The sequence below is a fragment of the Capra hircus genome, chromosome 12, assembly GCF_001704415.2.
Source record: "Capra hircus breed San Clemente chromosome 12, ASM170441v1, whole genome shotgun sequence".
NCBI lineage: Eukaryota > Metazoa > Chordata > Mammalia > Artiodactyla > Bovidae > Capra > Capra hircus.
In genome coordinates this window covers 14777964-14797976 of record NC_030819.1, presented here as the reverse complement: position 1 = coordinate 14797976, position 20013 = coordinate 14777964, and the positions used below count along the sequence as shown (strand labels likewise).

Here is a 20013-nt window from a genome sequence, read left to right as displayed (position 1 = left end):
GGGGGGTAAGTGGACCTAATTCTAAACAACAGAGAATTAGGAAGAAAGGGACAGTATCAGGTAGGTATTTTCTTTACAGATTAGAAAACAGAAGAGACCTACACTTTTCCCTGGTAGATCTTCTTAGACCTAAAATATTCCAAAAAATTTTCCTTAAACTCTAAAATTTACTGGATGTCCCTTGATAGCGCTTGTATCAAGGGACAAATGTGCTGAGCACCAATCAGAATGAAATGTAAAGGTTCTGCAAGATGAGAGTATTCTGCGCTCCATGAGAATCAGAATCCAGAGTCCAAGCGTGTGGGAAGACCAATCTGCCATCTCTCACTTATGCACATGAGTGAGCACACATCGTGACCCCACCTCACCACTGCTGCATATTCTCAGCAGATCTGCCTTCCACTTGCCACATGTTATTAAGACCCAGTCATGAAGCTTAGTTTCTGGAAGCTTCCAATTGAAAAGGGCACAAAGTGCTTGTACCAGACCCCTAGTGTTAAGAGTGAACCCTGGAGATGAACTTTAATTACAACTCTCTGCAGCAGGCTCACCTGTTTTGCTTTTTCAATGAGAGCATTAGCCTCGGTCTCACCCAGATGTTGTGCCATCTTGTAAAATAGACTGCTTTTATTGTGCAGCAAAACATGTGGCTTATCATATTCTTCCAGTTTCCCTGAATCCAAGACCTGTTAATCAGCAGAAAAAAATAAAACCCATAGTATACAGTGTTTTGCAATAAAGTATTATAACTCAGACAATATTTTATAAAGGGACAGGAGAAGAATAGAGAAAATTTATTTGGGTGGTAGACCTGGCTGGTGTTTTAATGGTTTGATTGCCTTGTTCTACTAGGCAGACAAAGGCCTAACCTGACCTTTTATTATAACATTATAGGAAAGAAAGAAAAATGAAAGTTTTCAGCAGTGTGAAATATTTTAAATTCTGCCAAGGGGATTTGGGGTGGTTATCATTAGTCTTTTAGCTTAAATTCTGAGGTTTGAAGGCTATTTATAAAGATACACAGAGTTGGGAAATTTCCTGGTTCAAGAAAATCAATCTCAATTTATCTAAAAAGCAGGTTAATGTCAGACAAACCAGATGGCAGTGACCTGACAGCAAATTAATTGTCAAGTTGTTTTGATAGAATCTGAGCAAGATTTGGGAAAAAAGTAAATGTCTCCAGAATTTCAAAGGGTTGTGAACTAAACAAGTGCTTGTAGTATCACTAAACAGAGGATATTGCAACCATCAAGCGACCACAACTCTGGGAGTTGGTGATGGACAGGCAGGCCTGGCATGCTGCAATTCATGGGGTTGCAAAGAGTCGGACATGACTGAGCAACTGAACTGAACTGGAGAGGGGCAGAATACCTTGTCTGAAAGGTTAAGATGCTTCTTCAGCCTAACTTTGTAGTTTATTACTCTCAGAGTGAAAGACTGGCAAAAGGAGCTGCTACATAGCAGCATTAGCAGAGTTGCACTGTACAAAAGAAATCTCTAGAAATCCAATTTTCTCTTTGAATAAGGCTAAAGAAGCAAGTAAGAAATTGAGCTTCAAATTCTAATGCTCACAGCCCACACATTACCCAGGTGGATAGCCCAATGTGAACTGCAGAGGATTTGAATCTGATTTCACAAATTGTCTTTCTTTGGTCCTTTTTTCTTTCTTTCTTCAGGGGCCTGTCGTTTGGCCCTTTTGTGCACACTGATAGTCCCCTAGCTGAAGGGGGATAGGAGGGGCTCTTAACTCTGCCTTTCTACTTATTAGTGACTTTGCATAATGATTTTAAGTAGAAAAGAGAGTCTGAAACCACTGGCTTAAATGACATAGCTATAAAAATACTTCTGATGTTAGGTGGTACTTAGTTCTTCATTTAGGTCATATTTAGAGTGACTGTATCTTAAGAGAATACACTGAAGCTCTAAACAGGAAGCAGGTTGTTTTTTCCATATCTAGGTATCACAGTTTATTCCATCCCAGAGCATCTAATGGGAAACACTGTCTCATAAAGGCCATTTTCCAGTTAGTTTTTTGTTTACTCCTGTGAATCATTGCTAAGGATGGCTTTCTCAAAAGAGTTCAAGAATAATTGAATCTGTCACATCCACATAGTAATTCAAATGTTCTATAATATGCTGCGTCACTTTAGATGACCCAAATTGTGTAGTTTTACTTAAACATAGCACAATAAAACATAACTACTCTTTTTGATGTTGAAGAAGAAGAAAAAATGCAGTTTTAAAACACAGGTCTCTATCACCTGTGGTCAATTAATCTAAGAAAGGGTAGACAAGGGCAGGGGTGGCAGGGAGATTCAAGAGAGAGGGGATATATCTACACCTATGGCCAATTCATGTTGATGTATGGCAGAAGTGAAACCAGTATTGTAAGCAATTATCCTTCTATTAAAATAAATATATATTTATAATATGTATAGTTATATATAATATAACTATACATATTATATATAACGGAGAAGACAGTCTCTTCAGCAAGTGGTGCTGGAAAAGCTGGACAGCTGCATGAGAATCAATAAAATTAGAATAATCCCACACATCATATACAAAAATAAACTCAAAATGGTTTAAAGACCTAATATAAGATGACACCATAAAACTCCTAGAGGAGAAATATGCAAGACATTCTCAGACATAAATTGTAGCAATGTTTTCTTAGATCAGTCTCTCAAGGCAAAAGAAATAAAAGCAAAAAATAAACAAATTGGACCTAATCAAACTTAGAAACTTTCTCACAGCAACAAAAATTGTCAACAAAATGAAAAGGCAACCTACAAACTGGGAAAAAATGTTTGCAAATGATGCTATCGACAAGGGGTTAACAAAAAGGCAAGGGATTAATATCTACAGACAATTCACACAACTCAATTTTCCTTTGAAGGATGATTTTCTTATTTTATAAACCCACATCCTAACATTTATAAGCCAGCAGGGAAAGAACAAAGAAAGAGAGAAGATAAAAATGAGACAGAAGAGGAATAGAAGGAGGAAGGAAGGAAATAAAGCTAAGGAAGGAAATTACTAGATTATTAAATTATGAAGGAAGAAAGAACCAATCAAACCTGGAAGATACTAGACGGACATCCAGAAACCAAAACTTGGAGCCTGCTGGGTGTGCAGCCCAGATCTACTGTGTAAGAGGCCTCCTGGTTGGTTATCTGCAGCATCTCAGCCCCCATGCACTTTTCTTTTTCTGCTATTATCTGTGATGCAGTGGCTGGGTTTCTGCAAATCACGTTTCAGAGTACCCTTGGCCTGCTGGCCCTTTGTTAGGTTCTGCCAGTAGCCGGCACTCGAGGGAGACTGAAAGCAGGAGTCGGAGCCAGTGGTCTACCTGGTTTCTGTACCTCCAGCAGCATCGCCTCAGCAGTGAGATGTGACTCCAGCTCCCAACTTCTGTTAGCACATGGAGAACCAGCCCCATCCTGCTCCCTCACAAATATGACCAGCACCTGGGCAGGGACCTCTCCTTGGAGGTCTGAGCACTGACTCGCTACAGCTTCTCCTCTGAGTTCTTAGGTCTGGAGATCTCTCCTAGGACATGATAGCTGCTTCCTAAAATTATTACCCTAGTGTTCTCTTTTTCTAGCCCTTTGATTACTATGTAGCAAATTTCCTGTATTAAATTGTTCCTGTTGAAATACTTTGTTTTTCTTATTAGGCCCTTTCTTCTCATGGACTCACCTTTGACAGCAATAGCTATGAAATCCTGCAACCTTAGCCAACAACTTTCCTGCAGTCTAAATGAAATGCTAATTTTTTGATTAAGGGAATACAAAAATGCTGAAGTATTTGTGACTCAGCCAAAATGATGGTGTTCTACCTCTCTGAAATATGAAGCCATAACTTGGATGTGGCATATTTTCAGGATTGGACATCTTTTAAAAAAATGACAATTTAATAAACTTTTAACTCATTATTGACCAGAGATGCATTGATACATCTTTTGTTACCTGAATGTTACCGACCAGAGATGTTTCAATATTCACTTATGTAACAAATCACCAGCCAGGGTGTTAGTTTTTGTAAAAATCCCCTGGTCAAAAATGTGTTAATATAAAAATAAGAAATTACTGGATATATTATTTAATAGCACATTCTGAAAGTATAGTTAAGTACTTGAGTTACTGTCAGGAATGAGAGGAGAAACCGAGAAAATTAAATTACCAGAGGATCCTGTCAAATTTTTCAAGGAAGGGTAAGTTGAAGGACTGAGCATAAATGGAAACACCTGAGACTCTGCAGGTGAGGGGTCTTACCATTATCCTGTCACTGTCAACAACGCTGCTCAATCTGTTTGTGATGGTTATCACAGTGCACTGAACAAATGTCCCATGGATTATTTTTCGTATTAACTCATCAGTTCTAGAATTAAAGAAGTGAATTTCGTTCAGTATTGACTGGAAAAGTTGACTTAAGACTTTAAAATATCATATGATATTTTTATAATGTTTTTTAAATGGACACTTTAAGGCATAATCTTGTTCCTAAAAACATAAGTATAAAAGCTCTTAGAAATTTACTATTTTTCATAAAACAATGGGAAATAGTCTTCCCTCAAAATCACTTGAAAGTATCAGGAGCTGGATTTAGAAATCTAGCTCTCTCAGGATGCCTCAAAATAACACCACCATATAACTTGTCTTGGTTTCTTCTTTTGTTTTCTTGAATTAATATTAACAAGAGATACCTTTAAGGCAATGAGAGTTCTTAGAAATTTTTCTTAGCATCGCTAAAAGATTTCCATTTACCACACTTATATCTTGGATACCAGGTTTTATAGATCTCAGCTTATTACCTTGGATCCACGTTTGATGTGGCTTCATCCATAATCAGTATCTTATTTTTTCTGAGAAGAGCCCTGGCAAGGCACAACAGTTGTCTTTGTCCAACACTCAAGTTTGATCCTGATTCTGCTAATTCAGTTTCCATTTTACCAGGAAGACCTTGGATGGTTTCTTTAAGTTGTACCTGTGGATACAGAAATAACGTTTTCCTAAACAAACTGCTACTGAATAGACAAGCCTCCTAGGCTTCCCTTGTGGCTCAGCTGGTAAAGAACCCACCTGCAATGTGGGAGACCTGGGTATGGTCCCTGGTTGGGAAGATCTCCTGGAGAAGGGAAAGGCTACCCACTCCAGCATTCTGACCTGGAGAATTCTGTGGACTGTATAGTCCATGGGGTCACAAAGAGTCAGACATGACTAAGCAACTTCCACTTTCACTTAGACATAAGGGCTTTGAGGTCTTCACGAGTTCTTATGTGCATGTACAGCCAGGTAATGGAGAGAGCTATTACCAATTAGCGTTCACTGAGAAAGATGCTAGAGTCTAGTCAGTACAGAAAGATTTCAGTGTTCTCTACATGTTGTGGAACCTTCCTACTTCTCAAAAAGAAAGGCTGGTGTGGGCTGGAAGGAGACAGGGAAATCCAATAAACAGATGGGGAAGAGGTTTTACTAGAGCAGGACTGGCAGTAAATGAAGTCAAGGGAGAGCCCATTCACTTTAATACAAGGCCCAGGAAATGGACATGTGAGCTGTCCCACAGCAAGGGCAGAACCATGTGATTCCTAATGCACACACTGCTGATGCCCAGATTTCTATGTCTTGGTTTCCTGTGTAATGAGACATACTTGCATCCTGACAGAGACACTATCAATGTTGAACATTTACCTGCATGCTCCCAGTTTGGACATAATAGACCATATTCTTAATTGCATATATCCTAGTATCTAAGCTGTTTTGCTCTTTTAACAGAAGCAACATATCAATGATTCATTTCCAGAGCATTATCTACTGTACTCTTTTAGCCTTTGAGTGATAAAGTGCTCACTTATGTGATAAAGTCACTACTCATGTTATGTCTGTAGAGCTGCCCTTGCTTTTTAAGTGCCCCAATTGGCACTAATTTCTGATAAGCTTTCTTCAGTTGGCCATCAGCTGGCTATTATTCAGCATATGAAAAATGTACTTTTGGCATATTCTGAGAAATAACCAAGATGAATTGGGCTCCATTCTTAAGACTGTCTTCTTTTTGAATGTCCATATCTGCCAAGAGTGAAGCAGGACATAGGTTAAGAGAATTTTTTCTTTTAATGGAAGTTCTTAAAGAAGAAAACATATTGGTGCCCTCCCACTCATTTGCAGGTCAACTCTATGAGTTTGGGTTTGCAGGTTTCATTTAGAATCATTTAAAAACCAATGACTTGGGTTTTTAGTTCACTTGAAAATTGACCTCACTGCTTTAGTGACAACTCTAAGAGGAAGGAATCATCTCATCATTCTGTTCCTCTAGAAATTATTTCTTTATGGCATTTGTATGTTTTTCAATGAAAGATATGGCAGTTTTTCTTTTTAAAAGTAATAAACAATTCCTACAGAAACAAAGTGATGGAACGATTTCTCACTCTAGGACATCAACAAAGTAACAGGGTCAATTCCAGAAGCAATACATGGAAACTAATCGCTTCACTTTGTGAAATGAACTCATGTTTATTTCTTTTCACAGAAAGCTCCAAATGTAGTTTAAATAAAGGTAGATCTTAGTGTCGTCTACCACTTCCACCACCTCAACATTTTCAGAATTGTGAGGCTACTAAATTTTGCCTGGTACAGATAAATTAAGTTTGGGCCAAGTACTAAGGTAGCTTTTGACAGGATTTGTCTCCCAATTACCGTTTCCTCTCTGTTCATGGGAAAATGTGTTCTAAAATTCTGGAGTAATTTTAGTACTTGAGAACCTGTGAAGACAGATCTTGAGCTGGGGAACAAATAGAAAAATAATTTGCCAGTACTTCCAGTTTTTTTTTTTTTTTTTTTTAAGATACCATGCTATCACCATTAAATATACCCTGTGGTTTCAAGATCAGTGGATCATCCTATCTTTATCTTTGATCGTTAAGTATAATCCTCACTTCTTCTCTTCTAGAATTTCACTGTAGAAAGACTCACAAATTTAAATGAAATCAGGAGTCCACAACTTCTCAAGTAGAAGGCGAAGCAGTCAGCCTGATTTAGGAAAATAAAATCCCCATGTTGTTGAAAAGCAGGGTGGGTGTGTAAAGACTGGGTGCTGAAATCCTTCAGAAATCAGAATTACTGGCAGGAAATCATCAGGCCTCCGAATCTGCTTGCTCACAGTCAAAGCTCATCTGTATGTTACAGATTCCAGAGCTATCCTTGGAAGAATGACACTAAATGACAAATGCATCAATTCAAAACAACATGAACAACTGGTCATTTGGATTTGTGTAAAAAACAATGTCTTTTTTTAAAGAAATAAGCCACACTCTCTAAAATGAAGTCAATCAAATATTTAATACCTATTTATCAAGGGTTACCTTTTAAAAGCAAAAGATTAAGCTAGGTCCTATGAAAAATTGGAAAGTCTGACTGTATTTTAGAAGTCTAAATACAGTTCCTGCCATCAATTTGCAAAACTAGGGCCAATACACAAAATAATTTGTATCAAAGTATATAAACCAATAGCAAATTAACAAGTCAAAATCCTTTGCATGCAAGGGTGAAGAAATTCACAGAAGTGGGCCAAAAGGACATATAATACAAATAACAGAAAATTCTCTAGAAATGAACATACCCATTAAAAACTTAGCAAATCTCCAGGGTCTCTTACCTACTTTCATGTTGCAGCATTAAAAGAACCTGATTGTCAATAAGTAACTATCACATTCCAATTATATAACTTACCTTTATAGATACTTCCTTCTGAAACTTCATAGCATTTTATTAGTATGATCTCATTTATCTTTCAGTTAATAATGAAAAACTACTTAGTTGCCTCCACTTAGCTGATATTCCTTAAGACCAGAGGAGTAAAGTGAACATTGCAAGGTAATTAAGGTAAATAATTCACTTGGTCACTTAGTAGAATTTGAACCCATAATTATAAATTCTAGTTTAGCGTTCTATTTTAAGACAAGAAAATGTATCTAGTTGCTTTGGGTATTACAGGAAAAGCTAAAATAAAAGCATATGGCATTATCTTGTTGCTTTCCATCACTATTATATACATATTTTAATTTACTCATGTACCCATCTCATCCGTGTTCTCCTAGCAGGTAAACAAAGTCAGTTAAACCAATAAACTCTCCTTAATTACCTGAAAGTGAAAGTTCCTCAGTTGAGTAGGACTCTTTGTGATCCTATGGACTATACAGTCCATGGAATTCTCCAGGCCAGAATACTGGAGTGGGTAGCCTTTCCCTTCTCCAGAGGATCTTCCCAACTCTGCACTACTATAAATGTACATAATCATATACTGATGCTAACAAGTTAATTTTGTAACAAAAATTACCTCTTCTAAGGCATTCCATAGATCCTCCTCCTTATGCTCCTTAAAGGGATCCAGATTTTCCTTCATTGTTCCAATGAATAAAACTGGTTCCTAAATATCCCAAAACAGGAAATGTTATTACTGTAGCATCTGTCATCTTGCTTGTATGCTTACAGAACAGAATTAAAGTGCCAAAAAAATATCCCCTCACAATTCACTATAATCATTAATAATAAGGCTGCAAATGCTTGTTTATAAAATAGCATCTCTAAATTAACCTCCCACTGTAGAAAGTATGCTCCAAAATATCTCTGGACCATTGGACGCTAACGAAAGAAAATGTTGAAAAGTGTCACCTTAAGAAGAAGATAAAGGAAGATATAATTTTTCAAAAATGCCTTCCTGGTAATGTCTTGCTGTTCAGTCGCTCAGTCATGTCTGACTCTTTGTGACCCATAGACTGCTTCTTACCAATTGTCTGCTTCCAACCCAAATGAGGATATACTTATTGGAGGAACTTTACATCAAGAAAACTAGATAAACTCATTGTCAATCCTGATGTGATGCTGGGAAATACCAATAGCACAATTAGTTGCAGTTTGTGCCTCAGAGCAAACCCATTAAATTTCCACACATTGGCACTGAAGAATGAGCTAGGATATTTTCTCCATCAGTAAACAGCCTTCTGGGATAAGGACTCTCTCCACAGGTGTGAATGGAACATCTGCACACGTAACAAAGAGAACGTCAGCTCCTGGGGTCCGCAGTTCCTCTGCCCATGGAGAGAGCTCCTCTGATTCTGTACCAGCTGGTCCCCACGTTCTCTCACCTGTGCGTCAGGATGACCTGCCTCACAGAACCTCATTACTAACTGCAAGGCCAGGAGGACCTGAAACCACTGTGACCTGTGTCATAATAACATTATTAAAATAATGTTATAAATGTTAAATTAATGAATACCTCTTCCTATTCATCTGCTTTGGGAGGAACCACAAGGTAATTACTGTGGAAATATATGCCTTTTCTGGGTTTCATGAGAAAATCTTGTACATAAGTCCATGTAGGCCACTTGCATTTTCCTCTGGAAGGCTCAGTAAGACAGGCCACAAGAATATGGGCAGCAGAGAAGAGCCCAACAGGCTCCTTTCAGTGAAGGGGGCAGAGCAAGGGGAGGCACACGTGTGGGAACAAGAGGAGACCTGACGCTTCCACAAGTGCCCGTAACTGCTTGGAATCACCAGCCTCAAAATCCCACCTGGCCTTGGGGCTGGACTTTCCTCCTCACTTCACGAACGCCTGAGAAGAAAGATGGAGAAGACAGACATTTCTATTCCCTAGTCATGAAGAAAAATGACACTCAGTGAGCCTCCCTCTCTCTCCCTATTGTCTTAGTTTCAAGTCTGGTGAGAGAGAAATAGATGCAGAATTATATCCCACCAAAAAAGATGTATCCCTGAGCAAAATCCAAAATTAAAAAGACATTATAGAGGGAGCTTCATTTGCCCAAAGTTGATTAAGTGGCCGATATACTTCCAAAGCACTGAAAATCACTGGTCACACGACATTTTAAAATGATTATTGAACAGCACTGAAAAATATGAGGCACAAATTTAAGGTCTCCCGTAAAACTAATTTAGAATCAAAGACTCAACCACCATGTAAGCAATGGTAAGAGCTCCTCATCAAGGAAATAATCGTCATTCTACGTTAGATGTTTATAAAAAACTGCTTCTTATAACTATTACTTCTAAGAGCCTAACATGCAGGTGATTTCCCTTACTTTTAGCTGTTCCCATTAGGTTTACAAAATCATGTAGATGTGGCCAGGCAAGGGGCAGAAGGCTGGTCCCCAATATTCCATACCCCTCCCCCAAGGGCAGGATTCTGCTTTGGGGTCCAAGATGAGAGATTCTTCAAGGACTAGTTTTTGAGGAGATGAAGGGCCCAAATGAGGCCAGGTTAAGGAACCAGCTTTGAATCCAGTTGGGAGAAGTGAGATGGGGCTCTGCGTTCAGCAATGACAAGAACATTTCTTTCCTAGTCATGGCTCATAATGACCTGAACAGTTTTACCCTTCATGTTCCTCTCAGAGCAAATTTACGTCTACTAAGAGGTCTAAGCTTTAAATTATCCACCTGGTTTTTCAAGGTACACTCTATAGAGCCATTACCTGAGCTAATCTGTCAGTCTAAAAAGACATATTGGGCAATTATGTGTGTTTATTCAGCAGTATGAGATGGAATAACATAGTTTAGTAAAGCAAGAGTATTTCTCTTTGCTATTATATGCCAAATATATATTTCAAAATCAGTAAAATTTCAGTAAAAAGTTGAATGAAAAGAATGATTATTTAGGCAGCAATCATACAGGAAAAAAGAAGGTAAAGGTATCTAAATTGAAAGAGAAGAAGTAAAACTGTCACAATATACAGATGACATGATACTATATATAGAAAACCCTGAAGACCATTACAAAAATTGCTAAAACTTACAAATGAATTCTACAAAGAAGGACACAAGAGTAACATACAGATACTTGTTACATTTCTTCACAGTAACAGTGAAATAAGGGAATGTAAATTTTAAATTTTTAAAGAAAGGGAATGTAATTTTTTTTAAATCCCTTTTAAAATAACATCAAAAAAAATTAAAATACTTAGGAAGAAACCTGACAAAGGAGGTGACAGACTTACATGCTGACAACTAGAAAATATTATAAAAGGAAATTGAAGATGATTCAAAGAAATGGAAATATATCCAATATTCAAAGAATATGGAATTATTCAAAGAAATGGAAATGACTCAAAGAAATGATTCAAAGAAACGGAAATATATCCAATATTAAATGCTCTTTAATTTTAAGAATATTGCTAAAAGGACTATTATCCAAAGCAATCCACAGATTTAAGACAATTGTTAATCAAATTACCCATGATATTTTCCACAGAACTAGAACAAATACTCCTGAAATATATATGCAACCATAAAGACCCACAGTTGCCAAAGAAATCCTGAGGAAAAAGAACAAAGCAGGAGGCATAACCTTCCAGACTTCAGATGATACAGCTACAGTTATCAAAATGGCATGATATTGGCATGAAAACAGACGATGCATAAATGGAACAGAAGAGAGATCCCAGAAATAAACCCACACACCTACCACCAACAGTCAATTAATCTTCAACAAAGGAGGCAAGACTATACAATGGGGAAAAGACAGTCTCTTCAGCAAGTGGTGTTGGGAAAGTTGGACAGCCAAAACCCTTAGACATTATGCAAAAATAAATTCAAAATGGCCTAAAGGAAATAAAAGCAAAAATAAACAAATGGGATCTAATTAAAATTAAAAGCTTCTGCACAACAAAGGAAAATATAAGCAAGGTGAAAAGACAGCCTTTTGAATGGGAGAAAATAATAGCAAATGAAGCAACTGACAAACAACTAATCTCAAAAATATACAAACAACTTCTGCAGCTCAATTCCAGAAAAATAAACGACCCAATCAAAAAATGGGCCAAAGAACTAAATAGATATTTCTCCAAAGAAGACATACGGATGGCTAACAAACCCATGAAAAGATGCTCAACATCACTCATTATTAGAGAAATGCAAATCAAAACCACAATGAGGTACCACTTCACACCAGTCAGAATGGCTGCGATCCAAAAATCTGCAAGCAATAAATGCTGGAGAGGGTGTGGAGAAAAGGGAACCCTCTTATACTGTTGGTGGGAATGCAAACTAGTACAGCCACTATGGAGAACAGTGTGGAGATTCCTTAAAAAACTGCAAATAGAACTACCTTATGACCCAGCAATCCCACTTCTGGGCATACACACCGAGGAAACCAGAATTGAAAGAGACACATGTACCCCAATGTTCATCGCAGCACTGTTTATAATAGCTAGGACATGGAAACAACCTAGATGTCCATCAGCAGATGAATGGATAAGAAAGCTTTGGTACATATACACAATGGAGTATTACTCAGCCATAAAAAAGAATTCATTTGAATCAGTTCTGATGAGATGGATGAAACTGGAGCCGATTATACAGAGTGAAGTAAGCCAGAAAGAAAAACACCAATACAGTATACTAACACATATATATGGAATTTAGGAAGATGGCAATGACGACCCTGTATGCAAGACAGGGAAAGAGACACAGATGTGTATAATGGACTTTTGGACTCAGAGGGAGGGAGAGGGTGGGATGATTTGGGAGAATGACATTCTAACATGTATACTATCATGTAAGAATTGAATCGCCAGTCTATGTCTGATGTAGGATACAGCATGCTTGGAGCTGGTGCATGGGGATGACCCAGAGTGATGTTATGGGGAGGGAGGTGGGAGGGGGGTTCATGTTTGGGAACGCATGTAAGAATTAAAGATTTTAAAATTTAAAAAATAAATAAATAAATAAAATTTTAAAAAAAATGGCCTAAAGACTGAAACGAGATATGACACCATAAAACTCTTAGAAGAGAACACAAGCAAAATGTTCTCTGACATAAATCATACCAGTGTTTTCTTAGGCCAGTCTCCCAAGGCAATAGAAATGAAAGCAGTAATAAACAAATAGGACTAATTAATGTGACAAGCTTTTGTACACCAAAGAAAACCATAAAACAACAACCTGTAGAATGGGAGAAAATATTTGCAAATGATGAGACCAACTAGGCTCAATTTCCAAAATATATAGACAGTTCATAAAACTCAACAACAAAAAACCAAACAACCCAATCATAACCGGGGCAGAAGACCCAAACAGACATTTTTCCATAGAAGATATACAGATGATCAACAGACACATGAAAAGATGTTCAATCTTGCTAATTATTAGAGAAATGCAAAACAAAACTACAAAGAGGCACCACCTCACGAGGGTCAGAATGACCATCACTGAACAGTCTACAAATAACAAATGTGGAAGATGGTGTGGAGAAAAGGGAACCTTCCTATACTGTTGGTGGGAATGTATTAAGAAGTAGATGCAGCCATTATGAAAAACAGTATGGAAGTTTCAGTCCCACTTCTGATTATATATCTGGTGTGTGTGTTAATCACTCAGTCCTGTCTTACTCTTTGCAATCCCATGGACTGCAGCCCACCAGGCTCTTCCATCCATGGAACTCTCCAGGCAAGAAAATTGGAGTGGGTTGCCATGCCCTTCTCCAGGGACAAACTATTACTCAAAAAGATATGGAAACAACCTAAAGTCCATTGACAGGTGAATGGATATAGAAGAGGTGGTGCATGTATACAATGGAATACTACTCAGCCATAAAAAAGAAGGAAATGCCATTTGCAGCAACATTGATGGACCTAGAGATTGTCATACTAAGTAAAATAGTCAGATAGAGAAATACCACATGATATCACTTATATGTGGAATATAAATATGACATATTTACATGTGCATATATAATCCAGTCTCCAAAATACTCAGTGAAATTTGTACTCGTTTAAGAAACAGAAAAAAATAAAATAGAATCAGAGGTCAGGAAGAGAAGGTCTATTCAACGCTCCACCATCACAGCAACCACATACTGGGTCTACATGAAGCATCCTACATGTGCTGACCTATTTATATAGTCCTCAAAGCAGCTCGAAGATTTGGTGCTGTTAGCTGTCTTGCAAGGGAGAGAAAACTGAGGAGCACAGAGATGGAATTCTGTGCCCTGTGTTCTTTCTCACTATGCTGTACTGCATCCCTGGTTAATCATTTATTAAGGGTTAAGTTCTGAGTTTCCCCACAGCATCAACACCTTGTAATTCTCAAAGCTCCACTCAAAGACAATCACCTTGAAAAAAGATAGCTTTATTTTCTATAGCAAAATTTCATCTGTCACTTAAAATTCATGTTTCTCTACAGAAACCTCTCAAGTGTTAAACATCTATCATTTTGTTATTAGTATTCTGTGGTTATCAGTGGGTAAAACTATGGCATCTGAGGAAGTGTGAGTGCAGAAATCTGCCTGGGTAAGTTACTAAATCATAGGCTCACAAAACAGATGAAAGAACAAAAAAACAAACCCTGGTATCTGATGAAAATATCTGTTGAAAATACCTGCTGCTATGATCTATTGGGGGAAAGGGATCAACCCCTTAATGCAATTTGAAAAAAAAAATCAACATAAAAGCAATTGAACTTAGGTGCTTTATAAAAAGAATACATGAGAATGTTCTGACGTGCATACCTGAGGTACAACTGACATTTTCTTCCTTAAATCATGAAGTCCCATACTGGTTGTCAAATTTTTATCAATTGAAATTGTACCTTGGAAGTCAGAGAATCTGAAAAGTGCAGCAATGAGGGAACTTTTTCCAGCTCCTGTTTTTCCCACAATGCAAACCTGTAGAGAGATCCAAGAGGGATCAAGAATTAACAATATGAAGCCAACCTAGGAGAAACCCTGGATATTGACGATGAATTTTAAAAGTTCTATATAGAGTAGCCTATAAGTTTGTTAAGCATGGCCCTGTTGACATTATGGGCCAGGTGATTCATTCTTGGGGGGTCAGGGGGCATGTCCTGAGTATTGTAGGTAGTTTAGCAGTAGCCGTGGACTCTATCCACTTGACACCAGACACAACCTCCAAATTGTGACAACTAAAAACGGCAGATATTCACAAATGTCCCTGGTTGAGACTCCCTGGTCCTCAAAAGAGTTAAAAAAAAAAATAGAATCAATCTACTGGCAGTGCAAAAGCCAGCAGTCTCCTAAGTGGTCCATAAGAAGTTCACTTTTAAATTAACTTTATTCCTACTCTCTAGGTTTTTTGACCTTGAGAACTACATGGATAATATTAGAGATGTCAACCAGTCAAGTCAGAAGTGTTATACACAAACAACGACTTATTTTCTCAGGGGTCTGTTATTTGAGAAGAATTATTCCTTGACAGAGAAACTAAATCATTTCCTGATGGCAAATATATTAATTATATTCTATCTTGAAAGGAAACATCTTAAAATTATAAAATGCAGGTCTCAGTGTCTTAAAATACATTGGTCTGTGATCAACAACATTTGCTCTTTATATGGGAACTTTCATTGGAACAGTTCAAAAAGCATTTTATAAACAACTTAATACAACTGTTTACTGGAAAGATACATGCAAGCTTCAGTCTAGTTATTGAAACCCAAGTAGAGAGAAATTAAGTGCATTAAGAATAAGATTGAGGAATCAATATAACGCAGGTAAAACGCTGGTTAGGAATAAAATTATACTGTAAAAACTGGCTTTCAGATGTGTACATATAAACATGTACTATATAGAAAGTGGCCTTTTTTTTTTTTTTTTTTTTTACCTAATGAGCTTGCCCAGCTCCTTTGTGGAAGTTTCCAAGAGATGATTTCATTTCTCTTTAGGAGTTTGAAATTGATGAGTAGGAATTTGAAATTGATGAGGGGTGTTAGACATGCTTTCAATCATTTGTAAATTCATTCAGTAAAATTTTAAAACCCATGGCTTTGTACAGAGAAGAACTAAATCTTTCTGAACACTGTAATCAGAACACTGAGAACTTTTCACATTTTCTCATTTAAATGTCTCCAAAGTTTCAAATGACTGTCTGCAAACTCAGTCATAGCATTTCAAAAAAGAATGTTTCTCTATAGAGATTAAATGTAAGAATAGTGAGTTTAGATATTTTTATTATTTTGTAGCCATTTTGTCCTTCATGCTATACCCCAACTTATATAACACAGATAGGCCATTTTCTGCTTATTGGAGAAGGCAATGGCACCCCACTCCAGTACTCCTTGCCTGGAAAATCCCATGGGTGGAGGAGCCTGGTAGGCTGCAGTCCATAGGGTTGCTAGGAGTCGACATGACTGAGTGACTTCACTTTCACTTTTCACTTTCATGCATTGGAGAAGGAAATGGTAACCCACTCCAGTGTTCTTGCCTGGAGAATCCCAGGGATGGGGGAGCCTGGTGGGCTGCCGTCTATGGGGTCGCACAGAGTCAGACACGACTGAAGTGACTTGGCAGTGTGTATATATATGATTCATATTCTGTGTACACACAGACCTTGACCATACTGTGCATTTAGTTCCAGACAACCACAATAATGTGAACACTGCAAAATACAGTAATTCATATTAATTTTTTTGTTCCTCTTTACATACAGAAGTTATGTTTATTCTATACTGTAGTCTACTAATTGGATAATAGAATTATGTCTGAAAAGTAATATATATACCTTAATTTTCAAATACTTAAATGCTAACCATCATCTGAACCTTCACTGGGTTGTAAAATTAAAGAACACGGACCACTGATTACCATCAAAATATGATAATAATGAAAATGTTTGAGATATTGCAAGAATCACCAAAATATGACACAGAGACAGGGAGGGAACAAAGATTGTATGAAAAATAGTGCAGATGGACTTGCAAGATAAAGGATTGGCAGAAACATTCAATTTGTTTAAAATAACACTATGTTTAAAGCACAATAAAACCAGGTATGTCTGTATTTCTGGGTGCCAAGCTTGGTGCCAAGCCTTGATTCTACTTCTCATGACTCAATCCCTCATTTTAATGCCTACATTCAGCACCTGAATGCCAGTCTGTATCACCTATTAAAAAACAAATTAAAGCAAACTTTTTTCTTAATCATAATCCATGCAAATGTATTTGAAAAGTAAATAAATTCTAACTATACTTTGATAAAAACCATTCTTAAGATGTTGATGTTTTTACTTTCTATACTTGTATGTGGATGTGTTCTTAAAGATATAAATTCATACATTTAAACAGAATGGGATTAACACAAACATACTGTTGTAATCTCTTTTCATTTAGTATTTCATAAAAGTATTTTAATGGCTACATAATATTACAGTGTGTATGATCATTTAACAAACCCCTGATTTCCAGGTAGTTAGATAGTCTCCAATATTTTGCTCTTATAAGTAACTGTTTAATATTCTTGAAGCTAAATCTTTGCAAACAACCTCCATAATTTCCTTCAGAGAAATTCTTAGATATGTAATTGACAAGAAATAGGTATGAACCTTCAGAGGAAGCTGTTAAGGAGTGGCAACCTATTTTCTAGAAATAAGATTTTTTTTTTTATTTTTTTAGCTATGCCATGTGCCTTGGGGAATCTTAGTTCCCAATATGGAGGTCAAACTCTGGGCCCCCAGCAGTGGAAGGGCCAGTTCTTAACCACTGGAAGGGAATTCCAGGGAATTCCACATGCCATTTTCTACTCCCACTCGTTTCTCTGCACATTCACAAACCCGGGTGTTATAGCTTTGTTTTAATCAACATCAGTCTGATTCCAAGAAGTGGAGTTCCTGTCCCAGGATGTCTTACTGGAGACATGACAGCTACAGGCTCCCTGCCTCCCGCATCTGCCTACTCTAGTCCACGTACTCACTTCTCAGGTTAAACTCCCAAAAGCCAGCTCCATGCCCATCACTCCACCCTAGGATGTCTCTTCTACGAAACTGCTCCCACTGACCTCTCCATCCTTCATCTCTACAAGTCGGCTTCCTTGGGGTCACTAGGTAGTTGTGAGGGTTGGACATGTAACTATTACACACCTCGTGGTTCACTGCACAGAGGAGTGAACTGCCAGATGCCTAGTTCTTCGTTCTTTGGATCAGGGCATCACACCTTTGCTCATGCAGGTCCAACCCAGAATGACTTCCACATGCATTTCCATCTGATGAAATCCTAACCACACATCACGAAGTCTGTCTCACATGCCTAATTTCCCAGGAATTCTCTCCCTATCCTCTCCTGTGGACTTCTCCCAACCCTAACAAATGCTATATCATCTTTTTCCAAGCTTCTATAAAAATTGTGATCACTTCTATCTTACAAAGCTAACCTAGTACTTTTCTTGTTTCATCAAGTAGACTAGATGTGTTGACAGCAGGATCTGCATTGGACTTGCCTTTGTGTTATTTATGGTATCTGTGGTGTCCTGTGCAAAAGAGGCTTCCATGGGAGGGAGAGATTTTTAACTCAGACTAGAGAAATTTATGGAAAATTGATTGTCATATTGCTTATGTACATAAATAAACAAAGAGACAGGCATGGGAGATTAATCTTACAGCTATAAATAGAGTTGCAAATGGCCAACTCCTCAGTTTCAATTTGATAGACAAAATTTTACACAGTGTAAGTGGTTAAGGTCATTTTATATCCTATGAAAATGACAACTATCTTTGCTCAACCATTGACTTGTGTGCTGGTCTCCATGCCAGGTGTTATGTGTTTTATCTTGTTTAAGTTGTTCAACAACCCTAAAGGTTAGGTCCTATCACTTGCATTTTGCAACAGAAAAGATTGAGGCTTATAAGAGGAATTAGTCTGCCTGAAATAAGAGAGCCCATAAGTCACAGCATGGGACTCAAATCCATGCCTGTCAGGCTCTTTTCCATCTGCTGATGGCCTCCTTATCACCCAGATGGCCAGACCCCTTAGTATGTCCCTCTGTCTAAGTAGAACAGAGAAAGTGGAGAGAGGTGTAGCTGCAGTTCAAACAACTGGCTTCCCATATAGGTCCTATGGCTAGACAATTAAAGCATGGCATTAATATTGGTGAGTATAACATGGTGGGTGGCACAAGGGGGCTGACGTCACTAAGTAAAGAGGGTGCTTAAAGTCAGGTGGGCTGGCTGTCAGCAGGAAGAACTGGCACCCACAGCTGGGCTGGAAGAGAAACCTGCAGCTAAGTGGGGTACATAGTTCCCCAGGAAATAGGCCAAACAGACCTCGTGCCCTGCCATTTTTGATCTGATCCCATCAGGTGGTGAAAGGATCTCACACTGTCTCTTACTCCAGGTTCAGGCGGGGCTGAGCCTGTGGGAAATCCCTCCAGTCCCTGCAAGAGGCTGGTGTAGGGAAGGCAGGGGCAGGATGAAAACTGCCTGTGATGAAGACAGACTTCACATAAAGATGCAAAGAAATGCAGTGGAATCACAGGGTATTAAATTATGATGCAAAGGCATGCTTTGCAGAATATAAAACCAAATAAATCTGTAGGGTAAGTGACAGAACCTTCTAGAGCCTCATGCTTAGTTACCAGAGAGGTTTGGGTGATTCATGAGCTCAATTTCAAAGTGTCAAAGGAAATATCTTGGAAATCACAGGCTATCAGTCATCAAAAACTGCCTATGGGAGAGAACGGACTTTACTGGAAGGTCTTGTTCAAATGTGATGCTGAGTCAAGAGGTCTGGGTGAACCTGAGACTCTGCATTTCTAAGAGGCTCCAGGAGATGCAAGTGCTGCAGGCCTTGGCACCACAGTCTGAATCACAGGGAATTAGGAAGCAGGCAGGGTAAGGTGGACAGTCTGGGAGTTTGGAGATGGGTTTCTGAGAAAATATCATGTAAAAAAGGAGAAAAGTTAGGAAGCATATTTTTGCACATTATAGCAAGGTCTAGTAGGCTTCTGTAAAAATGGGTTATCCAAGCAATAGTTCTGAGCAAGAAAAAAACAACAACCCAAATCAATCTACCTCCAGTGATGGAAAAGCTCTAAAATGGCCCAGGACTCTCTAAAATGATCAAATCAATTATAAAATCATCAACATGAGAAATGCAGCGATGTTCAGAATCTACCCAGGAAGCCTAGGGTGATATTTACCTTGTCTGGGGGCTTTATTTTTACTTGCTATTTCTTCCTCGAATTAGAAACCAGCATAGTACCTTCTACACTTTCGTACTGACT

At 38.1% G+C, this 20013-nt stretch overlaps 1 protein-coding gene across 1 annotated transcript in view; it reads right to left on the bottom strand.

Moving 5' to 3' along the window:
- LOC102173859 (multidrug resistance-associated protein 4-like) overlaps nt 1–20013 on the bottom strand; it is a 180169-nt gene that overhangs the window by 2418 nt on the left and 157738 nt on the right. Inside the window, 5 exon segments of the mRNA XM_018056299.1 lie at nt 552–686; nt 4278–4383; nt 4817–4989; nt 8335–8424; nt 14515–14670. Coding sequence (XP_017911788.1) covers nt 552–686; nt 4278–4383; nt 4817–4989; nt 8335–8424; nt 14515–14670 — 660 coding nt within the window.